At 44.6% G+C, this 20,660-nt stretch overlaps 1 protein-coding gene across 1 annotated transcript in view; it reads left to right on the plus strand.

The window, feature by feature from the left end:
* The window catches only part of MAB21L3 (mab-21 like 3), a 117,607-nt gene that overhangs the window by 19,148 nt on the left and 77,799 nt on the right, over positions 1-20,660 (plus strand). The window contains exon 3 of the mRNA XM_078655881.1: positions 2,533-2,604. Within this exon, the coding sequence (XP_078512007.1) occupies positions 2,533-2,604 (72 nt within the window). The remainder of the gene's footprint in view (positions 1-2,532; positions 2,605-20,660) is intronic.

A 20,660-nucleotide genomic window follows, 5' to 3' on the forward strand; every position in this document is an offset into this window, starting at 1 on the left:
GGACAGCCCTTCCGGACAGGATATTTTACCTGCGCCGTTATACAGTCTCCTTTAATTAGTCGGTAAGCACTTTTTTCCAGCGTGTTTCATTCTGCGTTTGCACTACCGCTGAGCAGCGTCCTTCGCTCCCAATTTATTTATATATATATCAGCACCAGCCATGCCTCTCCACGTGGTCATCAGATTCCCTGCCGCTAAGCGGCGTGCCTCTCTCCCATTTTATTTATATATATGTGGATTATCGTAGGCCGCTGAGCTGTCCCTGACACGGCGCGCACGGCACGAGTAAATCAAGGTCAGTCCCCAGGAGCACATAAAGGTCGCCGGTTCCGGGCGATACAGGGGTGCTCAGGTGGTTAGATGTCCCTTCACTTGCGTATTCCACTGCGAAGCGAGATAGACTCTCTGTCTGGGCACGAGGTGATGGGCCGGTCCATGGGGGAGAGAGGTGACGTATGTCAATACTTTTTGCTAATTTGATTTCCTCTGGATCCAGACGGGCACGGAGTGGCATGTAAATAGTGATTCTGCGGAACACAGGAGTGGTGTCTGTACTTTGTGATGTTTCTGTTCATATTTTGCTACCACATCGCTCCACATGTGCTACTGTTAACTGTTAGTGTCACACTAAAGAAGCTGCAGCTAGGTCTGCTAACGGTTGGGGTGCCACAAGGTTTTCCTTGCAACTCAGTTCCCTTGATCTGCTGTGCACTGCTGTCTCGAGGACACCAGAATGCGCCACTACGAGGTCTCTGACTCGTACATGTGCACGTCTGCTTGCGCTCTTCCTTCCTTTACCCGATCTCCCACCCCTAACTGTTCGCGACACCAATGGCATGCCCACACGTTCTCAGCGATACATATCCCTATTCCAGTTTATAGCTGCTGCTCTGTGTCAGCCTGTTTTTGGTTGTTTTAAATAATTTTTTTGAGAGGCACGCCATTTTATGATGGGAGGGGTGTGGGGGGGCGTTGGCCTTTGCGACTCACGTGATTGTGCACCTCTAGCTTGCTTCTGTATAACAAAAATGTTCAATGCAATAGGTCTCGCATTTACGCGAATTTAAGCTATTGTCATTGAAAAAGACATTGCCTTTTATTTATGTTTTAAAAATATAAACAAAAATAAAAGGCATTGTCATTTATAATGTCAATAGCTCAAATTTGCGTAAATGCGAGTCCTATTGCATTGCAAATGCTTGTTCCTTAACCTCCTGCACGCACTCCAATGGAAGGCGTGTTCTTTTCCGTCTCTCACCGCCCGCCAAGGACCACGTGTACCCGAGCATGAGAGCCAGTGGGAGAAGCGGGAAAAGGAGTTGCATTAAGAGAGAATAGAGAGATTTGGGGCCATATGTATCAAGCCAAATTGACTTCGCAAACGCCGAAATTCGCAGAATTTCGGTGTTTGCAAATGCAATTTTGGATTAATGGTATGTATCAAGGAAATCTGCTTGAAAACTAAGGAATCGCAAAATTTGCGAATCCTTATCTTGCGATTGCATTTAAGGAATCGCACATTTTGCGATTCCTTACATGCAATGTAAGAAGCCACAAAAATCGCAAATTGGCCTTAAGGAATCGCAAATTACCACTAACTTCTAGTTGGTGGTAAGTTGCGATTTCCTTTCAAAATGCATATTTTTTCATTTTTCAAAGTGCCATGTGACGCACATACTTGCCCTTAGGGCATGTATGTGCGCCACATGTACACCCATGCAGATTTCAGGGGTGCAACAGGGTGTCCTTTGGACACCCCTGCACCCTTGAAAATATTCTCAATTTGCGATTATGAAAATTGCGAATCGCAAATTTCCCCTTCATTCCTACGGGCCTTCTGGCCCACAGAAATGAATGGGAAATTATTCCTTAATTGCGATGAGCAATTTGATAATCGCAATTAAGGAATTTTATGAAATCACAAAAAAAAGCGAATTTCTAGATACATACCATTTTGCGATTTCTAAATAGCGATTCCTTTAAAATCACTATTTAGAAATTGCAAAATGGAATGTTGATACATATGGCCCTTGGACTCCAGACACTGCTCATTGCTTCAGGGTCAAGGCGGTCTGCAGCTTCAAGAACCACAAACTGGTTTTCAGTATTCATTGCCCATTGAATAGTAACTCTTGCTTTTATTTACCTAAATACATATACTCAGATATGAGCATCAATAAATAATTTCATGGCGCATAAACAGTTTAAAATCTTTTGCAACTTCTGTATGGTTGTAGTACAGGCCCCCTTTTGCTCTGCTGTGTGTATTTGATGTGGGGGGCTGTGTGTCCCCCTGTAGAGCTGCTGTTCTCTCCTTCTGGGTGTTAACCCTGGGGGATTGGGGTGGAGTTGGTAATGGGAAGGATGATGGTGGGTGTCCTCCCCGCCACTCTCCCTCACCTTGGTCGCCACCGGTGGTATCCCTTGTGGCTCACACGCGACAAACTGGGACTCACTCCTCAGTCCATTCTTCCTCTCTCTCATACTGCCTGTGTCTTATCTTTGCTTTCTCTCCTACTTTGCTGCTGACAGGATTCTCCAGATCTAGTGGCCAAGTGGACTTCCCTCCTGTGTGGAAAGCGCCTGCTTCACCCCTCCATCCAGGTATGAGTGGAAGCCCCTCGTGGGAATGACTACCCTTCTCCCAGAGTCACCAGCCCTTTGTGTTTCTCTCCAGGGCATGCCCGGTCTCCTCCACACCCATCGAGCCTCACCCCTCATAAACTGACCCTTTAGGGAGGTCCCTTCCAGGGCCCGCCCCCGTACTTCCCACTTCACCCAGACCGCTCATGTAACACCGCTCCTCCACCCTCTTCACTGTCCTTTTCCTGATCCATGATCCGCACTCAGTTTCATGATTACGGTTCTATCTTAATCAAGACAGACACATATAATCCTCAGAAAAATTATAACATTACTTTGCAATCAAAGTATTGTAGTTAAAATATAAACTACCAAAAGGTTCTGTAGGTGAGTGTATATATAGGTAAGTATAGGTTTAATATGGGAAACATCCTTTACAACGCAACTGTTACAACGAAGTACCTTTAAGAAGCAACCATTACAACGCAACTTTTACAACGACTTGCGCTGGGGGGCGCTCTAGGATAGGGAATAGTTTTAATTTACTATCCAACACCTTCCCTACTATCCACGGGGACTTGAGTTGGAATAGTAAATTAAACTATTCACTATCCAGCGCCCCCCAATGCAAGTCGTTGTAACGACTTGCGTTGTAAAACTTGCGTCGTAAAGGCATGCGTTGTAATAGCATGCGTTGTAACGTCATACATCCGTTTAATATTCTAACTCCACATCTGCAAACCTTAAAGATATGTATATCATCAAACTACATACATCTGGGCGCAAGTATCGCAAATCCATAATTACCTACATATATTTACCTTCTCGATATTGCGGTAGTAGGTCTTCGGGGGATGATATCTTGGTGGCGGGATAGTTAAAACTCAATATTCTGTTAGTGTTCCATGGCTCTCCTCTCTGCCCTGGTTTACATGGACAAGCTCCAGGGGGTGTGATGGTGAGAAAGGGCGGCCTGTGTCTGTCCCTGGATCTTCTGAACATTAGTAGGAAGTCGTTGATGGAAGGGACAAGTGTTGTGGTTGGGAGAAGAGACCTGCCAAAGCCCCCTCAGGTTGCTCAAACCTTTGGATATGTATCTGCTGTGCACATACAACAATAGCCAAATCAATAAACACTGATTCACTGATTCTATGCTGCCCAGATGATCTATTCAAGAGATTGCAGCAGGCTCAACTCTGTGGTGGCCGCATTGGCCTTGAATTTGGCAAGATACTCTTCATCCGCTCCAGTTCTTTCAGAGCTATGCTGGCTCTAGGTCAAAGATTAACCCTGGGCGTGGTTTGCGTCGTAGCGCTACGCGTAGCTTCGCGAAGTGCATTTCGCACTACGCATGCTACGCGTGTGTAGTGCGAAGTGCGTAGTGTGGTAGGAAAATGCTGTTCGCACTGATTGCACAGTGCCGGATGCTTGTCCGCACTGTAAAATCATCGCAAACGGCATCTTGCACAGTGCAAGCAGTCGTTTTCTGCCGCTCTAGTAGATTTGTACTCGAGCGGCAGCTTTCTCAACACGGACTGGTAGTTTCTCATCACGAGCGGTCGCGAGCATGCGCGACCACTCGCAATGAGAAACCTGACCCCCCCCTGCGTTGAGAATCTCTCCGGAAGGTTTATTTTCCACACTCGTGATCTGCAACTCGATGTAGCTGATTGCGAACGAGGCAAAAGTCTCGCCGGGATGTTGATTTTGCTCGCTCGCCAACTTGACTTTGAGGGCTGCGAGCAAGCAAAAAATGCCTACTACGCTACACGTTTTTGCACTGTGCTACGTGCAATTCCCGTAGGGCGTAGTAGCGCAAACTACGCGCGCACCTCAAGCGTAGCGTAGTCCTATGCCCAGGGTTATCAAAGATTCTCTTTGTATCCCCTTTAGAGCTGTATAGAAGGAAGGTCCTCTCTTTTAGCAAAGGAAATTTAAACGTGATGTGCCTCCTAGAGCCTTGCGCTCCTCGAAGGCTAATCTTCTTTGCATCTCTAACTATCACTAACTTAGATCTGGTGGGTAGATCTTTTCGGTAAAAGCTGCACAACTGTGGACAGCCTGCCACCTTCTCTGAGAGCACTTCAGGTCCTGTTCTTCTCCAGGAAGGCCCTGAAAACCTGCTTATTTCCCATATAATGCTTGCTGAGGCTTACTTTCTAGGTCTGGCTCTCTAGAGAGTGTGCACCCTCCTACCTCAACCTGTGTCGTTGTTTGCCCCCTCTTGCCCCATCCCTCATTGCTGCTTGCTTCTCACCCCATTCTTCATTGTTTATTGCCCCTTCCAACATCCAGCCCCCCCCAACATTGTTGCTTGACCCCTCCCACCCAATCCCCGTTGTTGCTTGTACCCTCTCACCTGAACCCATATTGTTGCTTGCCACCTCTCACCCTTCTGGCCCACCCGAAAAAACAAGCATTGGAAAAGCCAATATGTTTTGACCATGTGAACTATTGGCTTTGTCGATGTTTTTAAGCCAGGTTGTACAAAAACAATGAACTTTCACCCCCCCCACAAAAAAAAAATTAAAGTGCTATGACATGGTTAGTGCTTTTTTATTGCTGATGGGAGGCATATAAAGCCTTCATATTGCATGCCCTTCCTCTGATATACCTTTTCCGCGCCATCCTGCAATCTGCTTTATTTTTAACGTAAAGCCATGCAAATCCCGCTCCTTTGTAAAATGGATAAAAACATGAATAAGCCAATAGATTGCACAGGCAAGACCTACTGGCTTTGACAATGCTTGTTCTCTGCTTCCATTGCTCTTGAGCTATCCGCAGCGCATCATTGAAACAAAACTCCCAATTTGAATCCAAGAATGCTGGCAGCAGGCACCTTCAGCTCATCTGGGTATCAGTCCGGCCAGCTGTGAGGGACAAAGGCCCTTTCCCCACACCAAAAACTTGTTTATTTTGCTGCTCAAACAACCACCTGAAGGACGTGAGGAGTTACACCACATGCTGTGCCTTCTCAGCCTGTCCATTGTCGTTCTGTAAATGAATGTGGCTGGCATTGTGGCTCAGACCAGCTCTCACCTCAAGCTGCAGCAGCCTTTTGAGTTATGTGCCAAATCAGCTGAGGCATGTGGAGCAGTCAGTGCTTAATTTGAGCTGGTGGTTTCCGGTGCTCTGCAGCAGCACTTATTTGTTAACATCGACACTTATGACAGTTCACCACATGGTGGCGCTGTCTGTCAGACTTTGAGATAAGAAACAGCAGTATCTAATAAGTCAATATAGATTAAACATGAATAACATCTTTACCTCACACCATTATTATAGCTTAGGGTGGCCTGGGATAGGTTGAATTTCCACACAAGTGCAGCAAGAGGTGGATTTCAGAGGAGTGTTTCTCTATCAACGGGACATTAATCAACCCATGAACGAAACCACCTTCCAGCTTGGGGGGCGCCATACATGGCTGGAAGACCCTTACAGTCCACAAGATGCTGCAGTTCAGCCCCCACCATGATTATTTAAGAACGCATCTCCCATTTGTCTCTGATGGGCCTTCAGCTGGTGCTGCCTTCGGTCTTTGCTGTGGTGCTGGATCTTGCTGGGCATCTGGCTGCATGGGTGGTGCTGTGCACGGACCGGCACGGAAGGGCGCAGACGGGCTTGCCTTTGGAGCGCTGTCAGCACAGCCGCACTACAGGCATCCTTAAACAGGCTGTCATCTGTGGCAAGAAGATGGCTAATCAAAAATGGCGCCCAAAGTCGATCTAAACAGAACGTGTATTTGTAAAGTGCACATTCACCCGGAGGTATCTTGGCACTGAATAACATTTATTTATTTATTTATTTATGCGATTTTTAAAGCGCTGCAATTACCCATAGGTGTCTCGGCGCTGTAAGCTAAATCTGATACCTGTAATGTAAATCTCTAAAGCAGTATTTTGTGTATTTTATGAATAATCAAGTCATTGAGAAAACAACCATGTCTTTAGTTGCTTTCTAAAGATAATCAGCGTGGGACTGGATTTTATGCTAAAAGGAAGGGAGTTCCATAATTTTGCAGCTGCGATGGTAAAACGTCTGTCTCCCCAGTTGACTTTCCTTGTTCTGGGTATATGAAGGAGATGAGCAGTATTGGAACGAAGCGTTCTGGGGGTTGATAGAGGCTTGAGTGAACTCCTAAGAAATTCAGGTCCAGTATTATTTATTGCCTTGTAGACAATACAAAGGGACATGAATTTCGTGCGACTTCTGACCGGAAGCCAATGCAGTTGATCCAAATATCTAGAAACAGAGCTAAATTTTGGAATGCCCAGTAAAACTCTAGCTGAGGCATTCTGTATCATTTGAAGCTTGGAGATGACCTTTTCTTGTGCATTGAGGAAGAGGGCATTGCAGTAGTCAGTGCGTGAAAACACCAGTTTTGAAATTAGTGTTTTTCCTGTAGTTGTGGGAAGATATGGAAGAAGTTTCTTTATTTTCCTTAAGATGTTAAATGATGATGAAACTACAGCGTTCACATGATGGTGGAAAAGGAGTTTATCATCAAATATTACTCCCAAGTTTCTGACTTTACTGACTGGTTCAGGTGGAGTGCCCATTTCCTCCGACCACCATGAGGGAGACCACAAAGGCTGAATCTTACCAAACAGCATTACTTCCGTCTTTGATGAGTTAAGTTTTAGACAGTTGGAAGCCATCCAACTGCTGATGGCCCTCATGCCATCTTTGAAGTTTGCTGCTATCTTGGGACCGTTTTTATGTATGGATAATACCAACTGGGTATCATCGGTGTATGTTGTTAGGTTGATGTTATAGGCTTTTATTACCCTAGCTAAGTCCGAAACATAGATATTAAAAAGGGTCGGACTTAGCGAGGAGCCCTGTGGAACTCCACAAGGAAGGATGAAGGTAGGAGAGGTGAATGTGCCTAACTTAACTGCCTGTTTGCTGTCAGCCAAGAAGGATGTAATAAGATCTCTGGCTTTGTGTTTAATACCGATGGCTTCGACACGGCCGATCAAAGTAGAGTGATCGACCGTGTCGAAAGCCGCCGATAGGTCCAACAAAATCAACACAGCCTGTCCGCCGTTGTCCATCGTGGTTCTTATTTCATCTGCCGCCTTGATCAGGGCAGTTTCTGTCCCATGACCTTGTCGGAAGCCGAACTGAGTATCATCTAAAAGGTCATTGCTTTGAATGTAATCAGACAGTTGTTTATTCATGACGGATTCAAAGATTTTAGCTGGGAACGGCAAGGATGCGATGGGACGGTAGCTGGAAGGTAATAAGGGATCAAGCGATGGTTTTTTGAGAAGTGGTTTGATTATGGTGTTTTTCCAAATGGTTGGGTATGAACCTGTTGAAAACATGACGTTACAAATGTGTGTCAGTGGTAAAGTAATGATGTCTGGGATAGTGTTGAGTATAGAAGGGTGACAGGGGTCCAATGGGGAGCCAGATTTGATTGACGAAATTAATTTATGGATGTGTTGTGGATGTATCTTAGTAAATTCCATTAGAGCTGTTGAGTTCAAGTTTGTTTGTGTGTTAATTGGTTCAATGATATTGAAATTTGGGGTGAAATCCTTAAATATAGATGTAACCTTTTCAGAGAAGAAGTCAGCCAGTGTATTACAGAGAGTTTGAGATGTTTCGATGGGCGGGATAGATGGTTCAGCAAGATGGTTTACTACTTCGAACAGTTTCTTCATGCTGGATTTAGCCTGATCTATTTGGGTGGTAAAGTAGATGTTTTTTTCTATAGCTATTCTCTGCTTATAGTTATGAAGTGCAGCTTTATATATTATTTTATTCGATGAATTATAATGTTTGCGCCAATGGCGCTCTAAATTACGGCAGTGTTGTCGTTGTAGTCTAAGTTGTTCAGTAAACCAAGGGGCCGAGGGGGTTTTCTTATTGTGTTTGGATGTTCTGGGTGGAGCTAGTGTTGCGAATGCCCCTTCCAGAATGGAAGTGTATCTGGTGGCTGCAATATTTGGATCAGTTTCAATATCTGTGCCCGCAAAAGCGTCAGTAAGAATCTGTGCGAGATGAATATGATCTAGATTTCTCCAGTCTCTAGTAATTTGATAAGGGTTCTGTGATGTGTTTTTACATGCCGTTGTTTTAATTTTAATGTCAAATAGGATGGCGGAGTGGTCAGACCATGTGAGGGGTAATATTTTGTTCATGGTGATATATGGATTGTTGGTAAAAATACCATCAAGCGTGTGTCCTGCCTTGTGTGTTGGAACCGTTATCAATTGTCCAAGTTCCACAGAGGAAAGATCATTGAGGAGCTGGTCGGTGTCTTTATCAGTCAGGGATTCTAGATGGAAATTAAAGTCACCTAATACGGTGAAATATTTATGTTCAACAGCTAACTCACTCAGTTGATGAAGTTGTGATAGAAATGCCATGCGAGAGCCTGGGGGTCGATACAAAAGGGTACCCGTAAATGTTTGATTGGTAGCAAGCGTAACAGTGAATGCAAATGCCTCACAGCTCGCATGCTTTAGATCAATAGCTTTAACACGGAGGCTGTTGCGGTATATTATTGCAATCCCTCCACCTTTTTTTGTTGATATGCGATCCTGCCTATGGACACAGTAATCTTCTGGCATAGCAGCTTTGAAGTCTGGTCCTGATGCATCGTCTCCCCAAGTTTCCGTTAGAAGCAGGAGGTCGATAGCATAAGTATTAAGCAGCTCTAATATGTCAATTTTATGGCAAGGAAGCGAGCGAACATTTACAAGTGCCGCTTGTATTAGTTTCTGAGATGTCGATATTTCCTGAGTGTTTTTTTTTACAGAGAGTACAAATAAACGGGCCTCCGATAGGATCAGCATATAAGCATGCCGGCGGGTCATGCGCCTTGCATAGAGTGTTGTTTAAGGTAATAAGTTCATTAGATGAATAAACTAACCTTGATGACTCAAAAGGTGCAGGGGGAGTGGCCCTGGGCTCGGTCAAGGCTCGGACGGGCGCAGACGGGCTTGGCTTTGGCGCGCCCGCTGCGCCAGCCCGCTGCGCCGTCTGGCCATGACACACATTATGTCGGGTGAGGAGGGCGGGAGTCCGGCGCGACTAGAGCGCTCACCCCGTACTCCCAAGATGGCGCCCACCGCCGCCAGACGCCTGAACAAATCGTCTAAATCGGTAGGAGGAATGAAATGAAAGTGTGTCAAGGGTGTTAGAGTTCCTATCTTACAATTCCCAAATTATCCTGGTATTAAAGCCCCCAACGAACAATTTGTAGATCGGTCTGAAAAACTTCCTACAGATATATAAAAGCTTCTAAAATAGTGCGATCGATTTTCTCATTAATAGGTAGCAAACGGTAAGCTCGCAGCCCCAGTAGAAGTCACCAGGGAGAGCTTCTAAGGCTAAACAGATGTTTATTGTTACCCAACTCCATGGTACTCATTTTATCAACCTCAGAAAGGATGAGAGGATCTGCCAGGATTTGAACCTGTGACCATGAGGTCGAACACAGCCCTTGCAGTGGATGCATTAGTCCACTGACCGATCCTTAAAACGAGGTCGATCGTTATGTTGCAACAGCTCGACAGCTCAAACACACACAACAAAGGCAGATTTATTCTTTAATACCAAACTCATGAAAGAGTTCACATGTGCTTGCACAATGTCAAAGTAAAGTGCCCCAAGTGCTAAAAGACTTAGGGGCATTTTATCTAGGAAGTGGAGGTGAGAGGCGTTAGACTCCTCGGCTTAACGCCTTCCATCGCCACGTCGGAAGCGGCAGGCTGCACCAGATGTGTGCTGCTTCATGCAACACACATGAAAGTTACAAAACAGCATTTAAAAAAAAGGTTTGTTGATGTACAGGTAGGGACACCTTCCTGTAAATAAACAAACCAATGGCATTTTGCTTTTTCCATGTTTGCTGCACAAGGCAACACACATGGAAATAGCAAAAACGAGGAGAAATGAATCATTTCTCCTCGTTTCGCCAATTTAAGACTAGGGTTTTTTTGGTCTTAAGTTCTGCGCTGTTACCTATTATCGCCTCTTTTGATAATAGGTGGCAGCGTCAAAGTGAATGGGTGTTGCGGTGGAACGCCCACAGCAACACCCACTGCACGCCCCCTTTCACGATGAGTTTATCGTGGAAGGGGCCCTATTACCAAGGCAGCGTTAAGCTACTTAACGTGGCTTTTAGCCACGTTATATGGTTTAACGCTGCCTGGGTAATAGGACGCTGGTCCTATCGCCACCACAACGTCTCAAAAAGTGACGTTGAGGTGGCGATAGGGGCTTGGTAATATGCCCCTCAGACCTCCATCCGAGGATTCTAAGAAGGCAGGAATTTAAGAAACAGTTAAATAAAACAGCTAATCCTAACATCATAAGCCTAAATATAGCTTTATCGATGGACTGTGGTGAGCAACATAATGCTTTTCCCAGAACGTAAATACATTTGTGTTTTATATTCGGAATTCTAAACCTGATATTATTTTGAGAATCTACAAAACTCCCTAATCCTAAATAAATTAAAGAACAGTTTAATTTAACATTTGCAAATCCCACTACTTCTGTTTTTGTGTGATAAAAAGTACCTCCCGTTCTTTTACATTGTAAAATATTTAAGAAAGTAAACTGAAATTGATTTGTTTAGAAACTAAAAATGCAATTCATATATTATTTATGACAAAAAGTTAATTTAACATTCTGAAATCTAGATGTTTCTGTTTTGAGGTGCAGAATGAGAACTCATGTTGTTATGAATTGTAAAGTGGCTTAATTTCAATTTCCCATTTATACCTGACATGTTTTGTAGAAAACACTAAAATACTCATCAGTAAACCGATCGCGGGAACCCAAACAAGCCCATTGTTGTGGAGAACGAAAGTTTGTTTTATTTAAAAGCTATTTATAAATCTGCCAGATATTGTGTTACCCGGATTTCATGCCAGGCCCTGAGGGATTTAAAGGATTAACTGTTTAGTGTAAACTCTCTACAGTTTGAATTTCGAGGGTGAACTAGATGCCATGTTAATCAATTTTTTTTTTTGTGTTGCCTCCTTTTGTCAAAAACACGAGCAGCAACTTGGCACACACAAAGCCACGTCTCTGTCTGACCCCTGTGAACCAGGTGAAGGTTGTGACAGGTGTGATGAACGTCTGAGCCAGCCCGAGCCAGGGTTGTGAACATAAACAAGGGTTTAGTGTAGATAACACAGGCCAATATTTGGAGTCAATCGAACGAAAACATTAAAAACATCAACTACAGACGCACTACAGCTCACCCCAAGTGTGGGCTGTGGCAGTGCCAGGGAGGGGCGCCCTGCGTGCCCTGCGGAGTCCCAGAGGAAACTGGGTGTGCCATCAGCCTGTGAGCCCAGGTGGCCCCTGACCCTGTCTCCACAGCTGAGCTCAGACTCACAATAATATCTGTTAGTCTATGTGCATGATACTTTCATTTCCGGTGTCTGTGTGCACAATTATTTGCACATTAGAATCTTTTAGTCTCTGTGCATGGTACCTGCAGCTCCTGTGACTGTGTGCACAAGTATCTACACACAAAATGGTACCTGTTTTCTTTTTTTTTTAAATTTCTTTATTTACATTTCAATTTTTTTTGTCATGACCGCACACAAACCCTATCAACAGAGCAGGAAACAGCTCATAGGTGAGTCAGCACACGCCCATGTGCGTTTCACACTATTGTTCCATGTAATCTATGCACATTGATAACGGATGAAACATTAATATCTGTTAGTCTCTGTGCATGATTGTTGCATCTCAGGTGGTTGTTTGCACGAGCATCTGTACATTAATATTTGATAGTCTCTGTGCATAACACCTGCATATCCAGTAGCTGTGTGCACAAGTATCCCAAAAGTATTCCAAGTATGAAATAATTAACATTCATTAACAACTACATATTAATTAATGAAACACAAATTACGTCCTGCTCTTTAACCCTATGAACACCACAACACACACCTAAAATGAATTACACAATTACCATAATTACATTTTAATTACATTAATTAATATCAATTAACAAATAATCAATATTAAAACACAAATACTTCCCACCCTTTATCCCTATAAAACTCAAAACCTACACCTAAAATTAATTACACAATTATACCCGTCTCTTGACGGGTATAGTAGCACACTTAAAATTATGGTGACTTTAGTATATATTGTGAAGCTTGAACGCCAATACGGGGTTAGAAGGAAAGGATAATTCCAAACAAAGGGATACGTCTAAGACGTAGAGACGGGGTCTACGCCGGATTATCGATTTGAAAGACACTTACACGTGTCACTGGGGACCGACTTTGGATGTTTTGCGGTCTTAGACGTATCCCTTTGTTTGGAATTATCCTTTCCTTCTGACCCCGTATTGGCGTTCGAGCTTCACAATATATACTAAAGTCACCATCATTTCGTTTGTGCTACTATACCTCGCCGACGTGGATGCCGGTTTGCAATTTACACCGCTATCCCGAGTCCACATAGTTTCTGTAGCATCCACGCATAGTATTGGATACATTCTTGAAACATTATACTTGATTACTACCGTCTTTTCTTTTAACCCGACCGGGTTGGAATTATCACTGGTGCAGGGATTATACATACCGTCTACCGTGACTTTGGCCCTGAAGAGTCGGAGACCACTGTTTCTCTGATGAAACACGTGTCGGCTGGCTGTTCTCTGTGCTAATACACATTAAAGGAACCAAGAAATCTACAGCGAATATTGTCTTGATGTGTTGGATACAAACTTACACTGTTTAAGTCTTGATTTTTATGTGTGCACAGGACCGTTGCAATCTGCACAATAGTATCTTTGAGTCTCTGTGCATGATATCTTCATCTCCAGCAGTTGTGTGCATAGTTATCTGCACAATGGTATCTATTAGTTTCTTTGCATGATAACTGCTTCACTGGTAGGTACGTGGATGAGTAGCAGCCCTTTTATAGTTCCTAGGTGCCTCGATCTGCTGGTCTGGTGTCTGACTGTCTGTAGTGTTTAGTTTTTCTATATATAATGGTACCTGTAGATTTTGGAGGGGGGTTGTCATAATACTATCACCCTGCCCTTTGTGTTCATCTGGTGAAGCCTGTGTTTACACTCCAGTGACAATTCTTCAAGCCGAGTGGGGATGCTCCGTGGTTCCCGGACTACAAGACGCTGCAGCGCTTTTTAAGTGCTATCCATTCATCCATTTACAACGAGGCACAGGTGACCCCGCTGTTGGCAGCATAAGTCTAGCGCACAGGCACCTTCACTCTTGGGAGACACTGCCCAATCTATCCAGTTCCCATACGTTGAGTGCCTTGTCTTCATCATGCCTGGGACATTTGCATATGGCTATGTCTGAACTGGGGTGGAGGAGTGAGCTAACGAATGGTGATGGATTAAACCCAGATCAGTTGACTGGGGGTGAGTGTTTGATTTGCTCAAACGCTCCGTCCATCATCCCCTATGGTATCGCTTTGGGACAGGTATGTAGCATGTATGTCAGTGGCATGTGGCATTCACAGGTAGACTGGTGAACAGTTGGGCCATTTCTACTCTTTGGGCCTTATTTGATCTCGTCGGACGGGTTACTCTGTCACAATATGACGGATATCTCGTCCTCTGAAATATAAATCCCATCTGCCAAGTTGTAAATCAGGCCTTTTGCATTGCTGCACAAATGATGGTCGCCTTTGTGTCGAGCCTGAGGTGTCTATCTCCTTCCCATCCTTCGATCACACTGAATTCTGGGTACTGAGCAGGCGTGGGAGATCTACACCCACTCCCCTGGCCCTCGTGTAGCTGTCCCCTCTCTCTGAACCACGTGCCACTGAGTTGGACAGCTACGAGGGAATTCTAGTGAATCCAGAAAGTCTTCAAGCTGCAAAACTACACCGAAAGGTAAGAAACTACACGTTACCCCTCAGTGATTGTAAGTCATCAGGAGCCTACTTGGGCTTTTTCAGGGTTCTGGAAGGATACAAGACCAGTCTTTTGGAAGAGGCAGCCTCGCCCACAGTATGTGTCATGCTTCAACACAGGCAGCCTCTCAACACCCTACTAGGGTAGTACCGCCAGGGCGGACTTGTCCTCAAAACAGAGGGAGTGAAGGAGTTCTTACAAACAGCATTTTTGAACAGTGAGGGATCCAGATAAACTAAAAATACCTGGAGGTACCCAGGTTATCACCTTTAATACTGGAAGCCTCTGGTACTTATAAAAACAATTATGAGACAGAATTTGAGAGCAATGGTTCAGGTTATCCCAATTATGTCAACATGTTTCTGCCCGTGGAAAGACTTCCCACGGTATCACAACAAAGACAGCATCCTTCCAACCACACATCCCACGTAGCTGGCTCTACATTTAGATAAGTGCCTCAGTGCCCCACAAAGGTTAAGAAACACGACACAAATGCTCCGATGCAATACAATCCCTTCGGTTTCAAGTGATACACTACTTATGGGAGATTCAATTGAGTCCCAAATCATCAGCACAAAGAATGGACTTTAAATCGTGGCCGATGCTGCCACCTTCTGGCCAGTTCTGGGAGTGTATTATGTACATATAATTACTACTGCTGTTCTATGACATGTGCTCGCCCCAAAGGCTTTGAGGTGCTTCACAGAAGAACAAGAAACACATTTTGAATAGCAAACATCATAAAACAAACAATAAACATGACAGAAGTAAAAGGAACAATACACATTATTGCTGCAAAGATAGTCCAGGCAAAAGGAATACTTGGATACCCGTCATAACATAAAAACCACAAAGTAGCAAAGAAAACAGAAAGAAGAAACAGATCGCCCAGGTTTGAGAGACGAAAACAACGCGCACAGCAACAGACCTCCCTTCAACCAAAGCGCAATCCAAGGGGAATTTCAGCCTCCTGTAGGTTTAAATAGATTTTTATTGACTATTATATTCATCAACTCACCAGTTGTTATCATTTTAACTAAGGAATAGAATTTAAAAAGAAAAACAGTGAAAGAAGATCAATAAATGTACCCCCACTTTCAGTGTTACAGGGAAGAAAGAATAGGGGGGCTGTGGTCAGACGTCCGGTGGCCTGTCGTGAAGCAGGCGGCTGCAGGCTCTGTGGTGGTCGATGCGCTTTATGAAGACCAGAGACGAGTGAGTTCCCATAGTCCAGTCTGGAGAGAACCAACACCAGAGCCAGAGGTCTGAAGTCCTCTCTGGGATGAGCTGACTGAGGCCACGGAGTGGTCTTAGCTGGAGCAGTTGGACCAGGGCTTCCGAAGGCCCAGAGGCTTGTCCAGGATAAAGCCCCGCGGTGGGGCATTCTCCACAATCTCCAGATCGCAATCCAGGGGAAGAATTGTTCCCATCGCTCTCGAACAGGGAGGCTGGGTAGTCTGGTGGGATGAGTGAACATTCAGTTTTGTAGGGTTGAATTTCAAGGGATGATCACTTGATGTCCAGTTTTGACTCTTGTGGGTACAGGAGACTAGGTTGATCTTAAGTCTTTGGGGGATGTTACCATGGAGTAGATCTGGGGTTCATCTGTACATTGATAGCAAAGAATCCAAGATTGCCTCAAAATCTCTGCAAGTGGAACAAGGTTCAAATGAATCAGGACTCTGGAAAGAATCGATCCCAGTGGCTCCCAATACCGACTGGAGGTTATTTGATTGAATATGGAGAGGTAGTTGAGAGGCTATTTAACGTTTTAACATCTTCCGAAAGAAAGGAAGTCACTGTTGTTAAGACTTAGGTTTTTAGGATGGGTGAGACCTGGCCAATTTCAAACTGTGGGGAAAAAACCCTTTCTTCAGTGAGTGAACAAATAGATGTATGACGCTACAACGCATACTTTTACAACGCATACCTTTACAACACATTTTTCACAACGCAACATCCATTACAAGGCATTCCATTACAACGCATGCCATTACAACAAATTTTTAATTCTACCATTACAACGCATTCCATTACCACCCATACTACCTTTACAACGCATACCATTACAACGTATAACATTACCTTGCATGTATGGTATGTATTGGATAGTGTAGGGGTAAAAATTACTATTCTAACTCCAGGGGGTGCAACAGTAGGGTAAGTGTTGGATAGTGTAGGGGTAAAAATTACTATTCTAACTCCAGGGGGTGCAACAGTATGGTAAGTGTTGGATAGTGTAAGGGTACTATGCGTTGTAATGTTATGCATTGTAATGGTATGCGTTGTAATGACATGCGTTGTAGTGGTATGCATTGTAGTGTCATGCGTTGTAATGGTTGCATTGTAATGGCATGCGATGTAATGGATGTTGCGTTGTAAAAGTTTTGGTGTAATGGTAGTGCGTTGTAAAAGTTGCGTTGTAAAGGTTGTTTCCTGAACAAATTAACCTGGGAAGTTCAATGTAGCAGCAGTCATATGTACATTTCCTAGCTCATGGTGCCGCGAAATATGTCCGAAGAGTGATCATTGTAACCTGGTATGGTTTCAAGTAACTCTGTCTCAGAGACCATGTCAAGGTGCGACCAAGTCCATTGAGCTTTTCCGTCCATTTAGGAGTCATCTGGCATGTTGGAGCTCGGTGGAAGCGATTGTTCAATAGCCTTTACTTTCTCTTCAAAGAAGGCCTCACATTCTTTTCCTTTTTTTGCATTTTCCAGTGTAGGTGTCATGCTGGTGAAGGAATGGTAGTTCCATTTTTTAATGGTATGCAATAGAAGTGCCCCATCTTGCTGCTCCCATTCCCGGGCAAAGTCCTCGAGAAGGCCATCAACCACCAGCTCGCTCGGGACAGGATGTTATACATTCATTTTAGGTTTGGCACTCTCCCTGTTTGTGAGGTAACAGTGACGTGGCATCCACACCACCCGACCAGAAGCAATTTCCCAAGCTGCAATGCCCCAACAGGAGTGCCACAGCAGCCAGCAGCATGATCTTCATGCCTAGCTGCCAAGGGTTCATTAGGTCGCCAACCCACAAAACTCTCGATTCCTCGAGTTCTTACGCACCTGCACTTTATTGTATATAATCACCCTGTAATCCTGTCCTGAGAGGGTCAAAAAGGAAATCAATATGACTGCTGGGTATGAAGACTTATATAGGAGACTCTAAGGGCCAGATGTAGGAACCCTAATACCGGTCGGTAACGGCCGAAATTATCGAATTTCGGCCGTTACCGACCGGTATTAGACATTTGGGATGTAGGTGGCTACATTTCAGATTCGGTAATTTACCAAATCGGTATTTAAGAATTCGGTAAAATCTGAAATGTAGGAAGCACCCAAGTGAGTGCTTTTCACCTGTAAGGATTCGCTATTTACCACCAACTACAAGTTGGTGGTAAATAACAAAAACCGTTAAAAAAGCAATTTTGTGCTTTCTTAACAGTGCCATGTGGCTTGTGTGCCACATGTGCACCCATGCACTATTCAGGGGTGAAACAGGGTGTCAATGTGATACCCTGCCACCCTTGTAGGTCTTCCCCCCTTACCGATTTGGTATTTACCGAATCGGTATTCCCCATTCATTCCTATGGGCCTGCAGGCTCATAGGAATGAATGGGGAATACCAATTCGGTAAATACCGAATCCGTATTTACCGAATTTTACAGATTCGGTAAAAATTACGGAATTAATACCTACATACCATTTACTCATTCTAAAATATCGAATCGGTAAAATTCGGTATTTTAGTATCGGTAAATGGTATTTACCTACATCTGGCCCCTAAGTGTGATAACTCTGCGATGTGTTCTCCTCTCCCTCCATACTATTTTAAATACTTTTTAACCCTCTAATGATGTGATAATTGTTCTTAATATTGACTTTTCGAATTTTTTCTTTTTTTTCTTTTTAAATTGTCATAGCTGTGAACAAAGTGAATTCTCTCCCTGTTGTAAGAATGAGCTTGTTCGACAACTTGTAGGGCATATGCCGAACGGGCATGGTACCCCTCCGCTGCTTCAAGATTCGAACCGCCTCCTACAAGAGGCATCTTAAGCAACTGCACCATGCGTTTAAAGTTACTATAGGATGCCGCATTAACACGAAACCCCCGGCACTAGAACCAGTATATCGCACCAACACTACTGTGGAAGGAATAATTTGCATGTATGTTTATTTTAATAGGTGTTGCATGAATTGTCCATTTTTACATTATTTCTTGTATTATAATTGGTGCTCCTTTGATAGCTTTTATGACACTAGTTGTCAAATTAAAGCTTATACAAACAAACAAACACCTAGAAAGAAACAACCTGCGAATGTGACTTCCATGCAAATCACAGCACCAAATCAGCCCTGATTGCCGCCACCGATGAGATCAGAACCCTCCTCAACTGGGGTGAAACATCAGACCGGATCCCCCTCGACGTCTCAGCTGTGTTTGAGACCGTATCCCGCCCCACCCTCATCAGAAGACCCCACCACTCTAGTGTCCAGGGAGACGACCTCTGAATGGATCGAGTCCTTCGTTACAGGAGGCACCCAGAGAATCCGCCTACCAGCCTTTACCTCTGAGCCCAAGAGCATCATCTGTGGTGTCCCCCTAAGCTCATCCCTCAGTCCTACCCTGTTCAACACCCACGTGACACCACTGGCCGACATCACCAGAGCCCATGGACTCAACATCATATCCTACACTGACGACATCCAGCTCATCCTCTCACTCATGCAAGAGCCGCACACCACCAGAACAAACTTCCACAACACCATGACGAGTTTCGCCAACTGGATGAGGGCCAGCTGCCTGAAGCTCAACACAGTCCAATCAGAACTGCAGATTTTTGGGAAGAACACCTCCCCGTGGGACAACACCTGGTGGAACCCCGACCCCGGAACCACACAGATCAACCACATCGTCCTGGACAGCAAACTCACCATGAAGCGCCAGGGCAACACAGTCTCCTCAACCTCCTTCCACACCCTCCACATGCTCCAAACAATCTTCAGATGGATCCCCGTCAACACAAGGAGAACGGTCATGCAAGCCCTCGTCACCAGCTGACTGGACTACGAAAACACTCTCTACGCTGGAATCACCACCCAACTCAACAGACTCCAAACTATACAGAATGCAGCTGCCCAGCTCAACCTCAACCTTCCCAAACACACCCACATCACACCCCACCTCAGGAACCTCCACTGGCTCCCCGTCCAGAGGAGTTGACAGTTCAAGATGCTTACACATGCCTTCGAGGCCTTCCATGACCGGGGACCAGCATACATCAACCACCGCCTGAACTTCCACCCACCTGCCATACACCTCCTCTCCGCCTCCCGCACCTTTGAACACTCTCCCTAAACCCGCCAAAGCGATTGTGGAGGTCATTTCTTCTCCTACCTTGCCGCTAAGTTCTGAAACGACCTCCTCCGCCACCTTCGGAAGTCGCCCTCCTTCACAGACTCCTGACCTGGCTTTTCGACTGGGACCAGTGAGACTACAGCTCCTGGACACTGTCAGGGGTGAGCAGCTGCCCTCAGTACATATTGATTGATTAAGATGATTTTTAGCAGCATCAAGTCATGGATTCAATCGGACTCGATTTCTATTTGAAGATCTTTCATTTATATTTTTTATCCGGAGGCCGTGATCATCGAAAGACGAGAGAGGGAAGGTGTCTCCAGTTTTTCTCAAGGGTGTTTCAGATATACTCTTCTGGTGTATAGATTCTTTGAGAATCAGCGGGGAGACGATGGAGGCCTTTTTCACTTGCTTTTCAGTGGGGCCTGTTCACTGATCAGGATTTCCTTGCAGTTACTATAGTCTTCTTTTGTGGCATTAATGTGGCTTTTGGGTCCAGGGGTGGGATGTTACAACAGCTCCTGATAGCAACTGTTGATGTCAATATTTTTTGTGTCACAGAACCATGATGTTTTCTCTCTTAAATTGGCCTGATACTTTCTGGTGGACAAAGAAAAGCTCAAAAGGAATTTGTAGGTGGGCTGACCAATGCACTGGGATGGGGTCCTCGGGGTTCAAAAGTATATCCATGAAATACCAAGCTCAAGAGTAGAGAATTTGCAATGAGATGTATTGTTATCTTTACTCCAGTGAAGGTTGAAGTCTCCAAGGAAAACAAGGGAATCTGAGAGTATCCGTGTATCCGTGTATTCCTCGATGAATGTGTTGCTTCCGC

Source organism: Lissotriton helveticus, chromosome 8 (assembly GCF_964261635.1).
Source record: "Lissotriton helveticus chromosome 8, aLisHel1.1, whole genome shotgun sequence".
NCBI classification, from domain to species: Eukaryota; Metazoa; Chordata; class Amphibia; order Caudata; family Salamandridae; genus Lissotriton; species Lissotriton helveticus.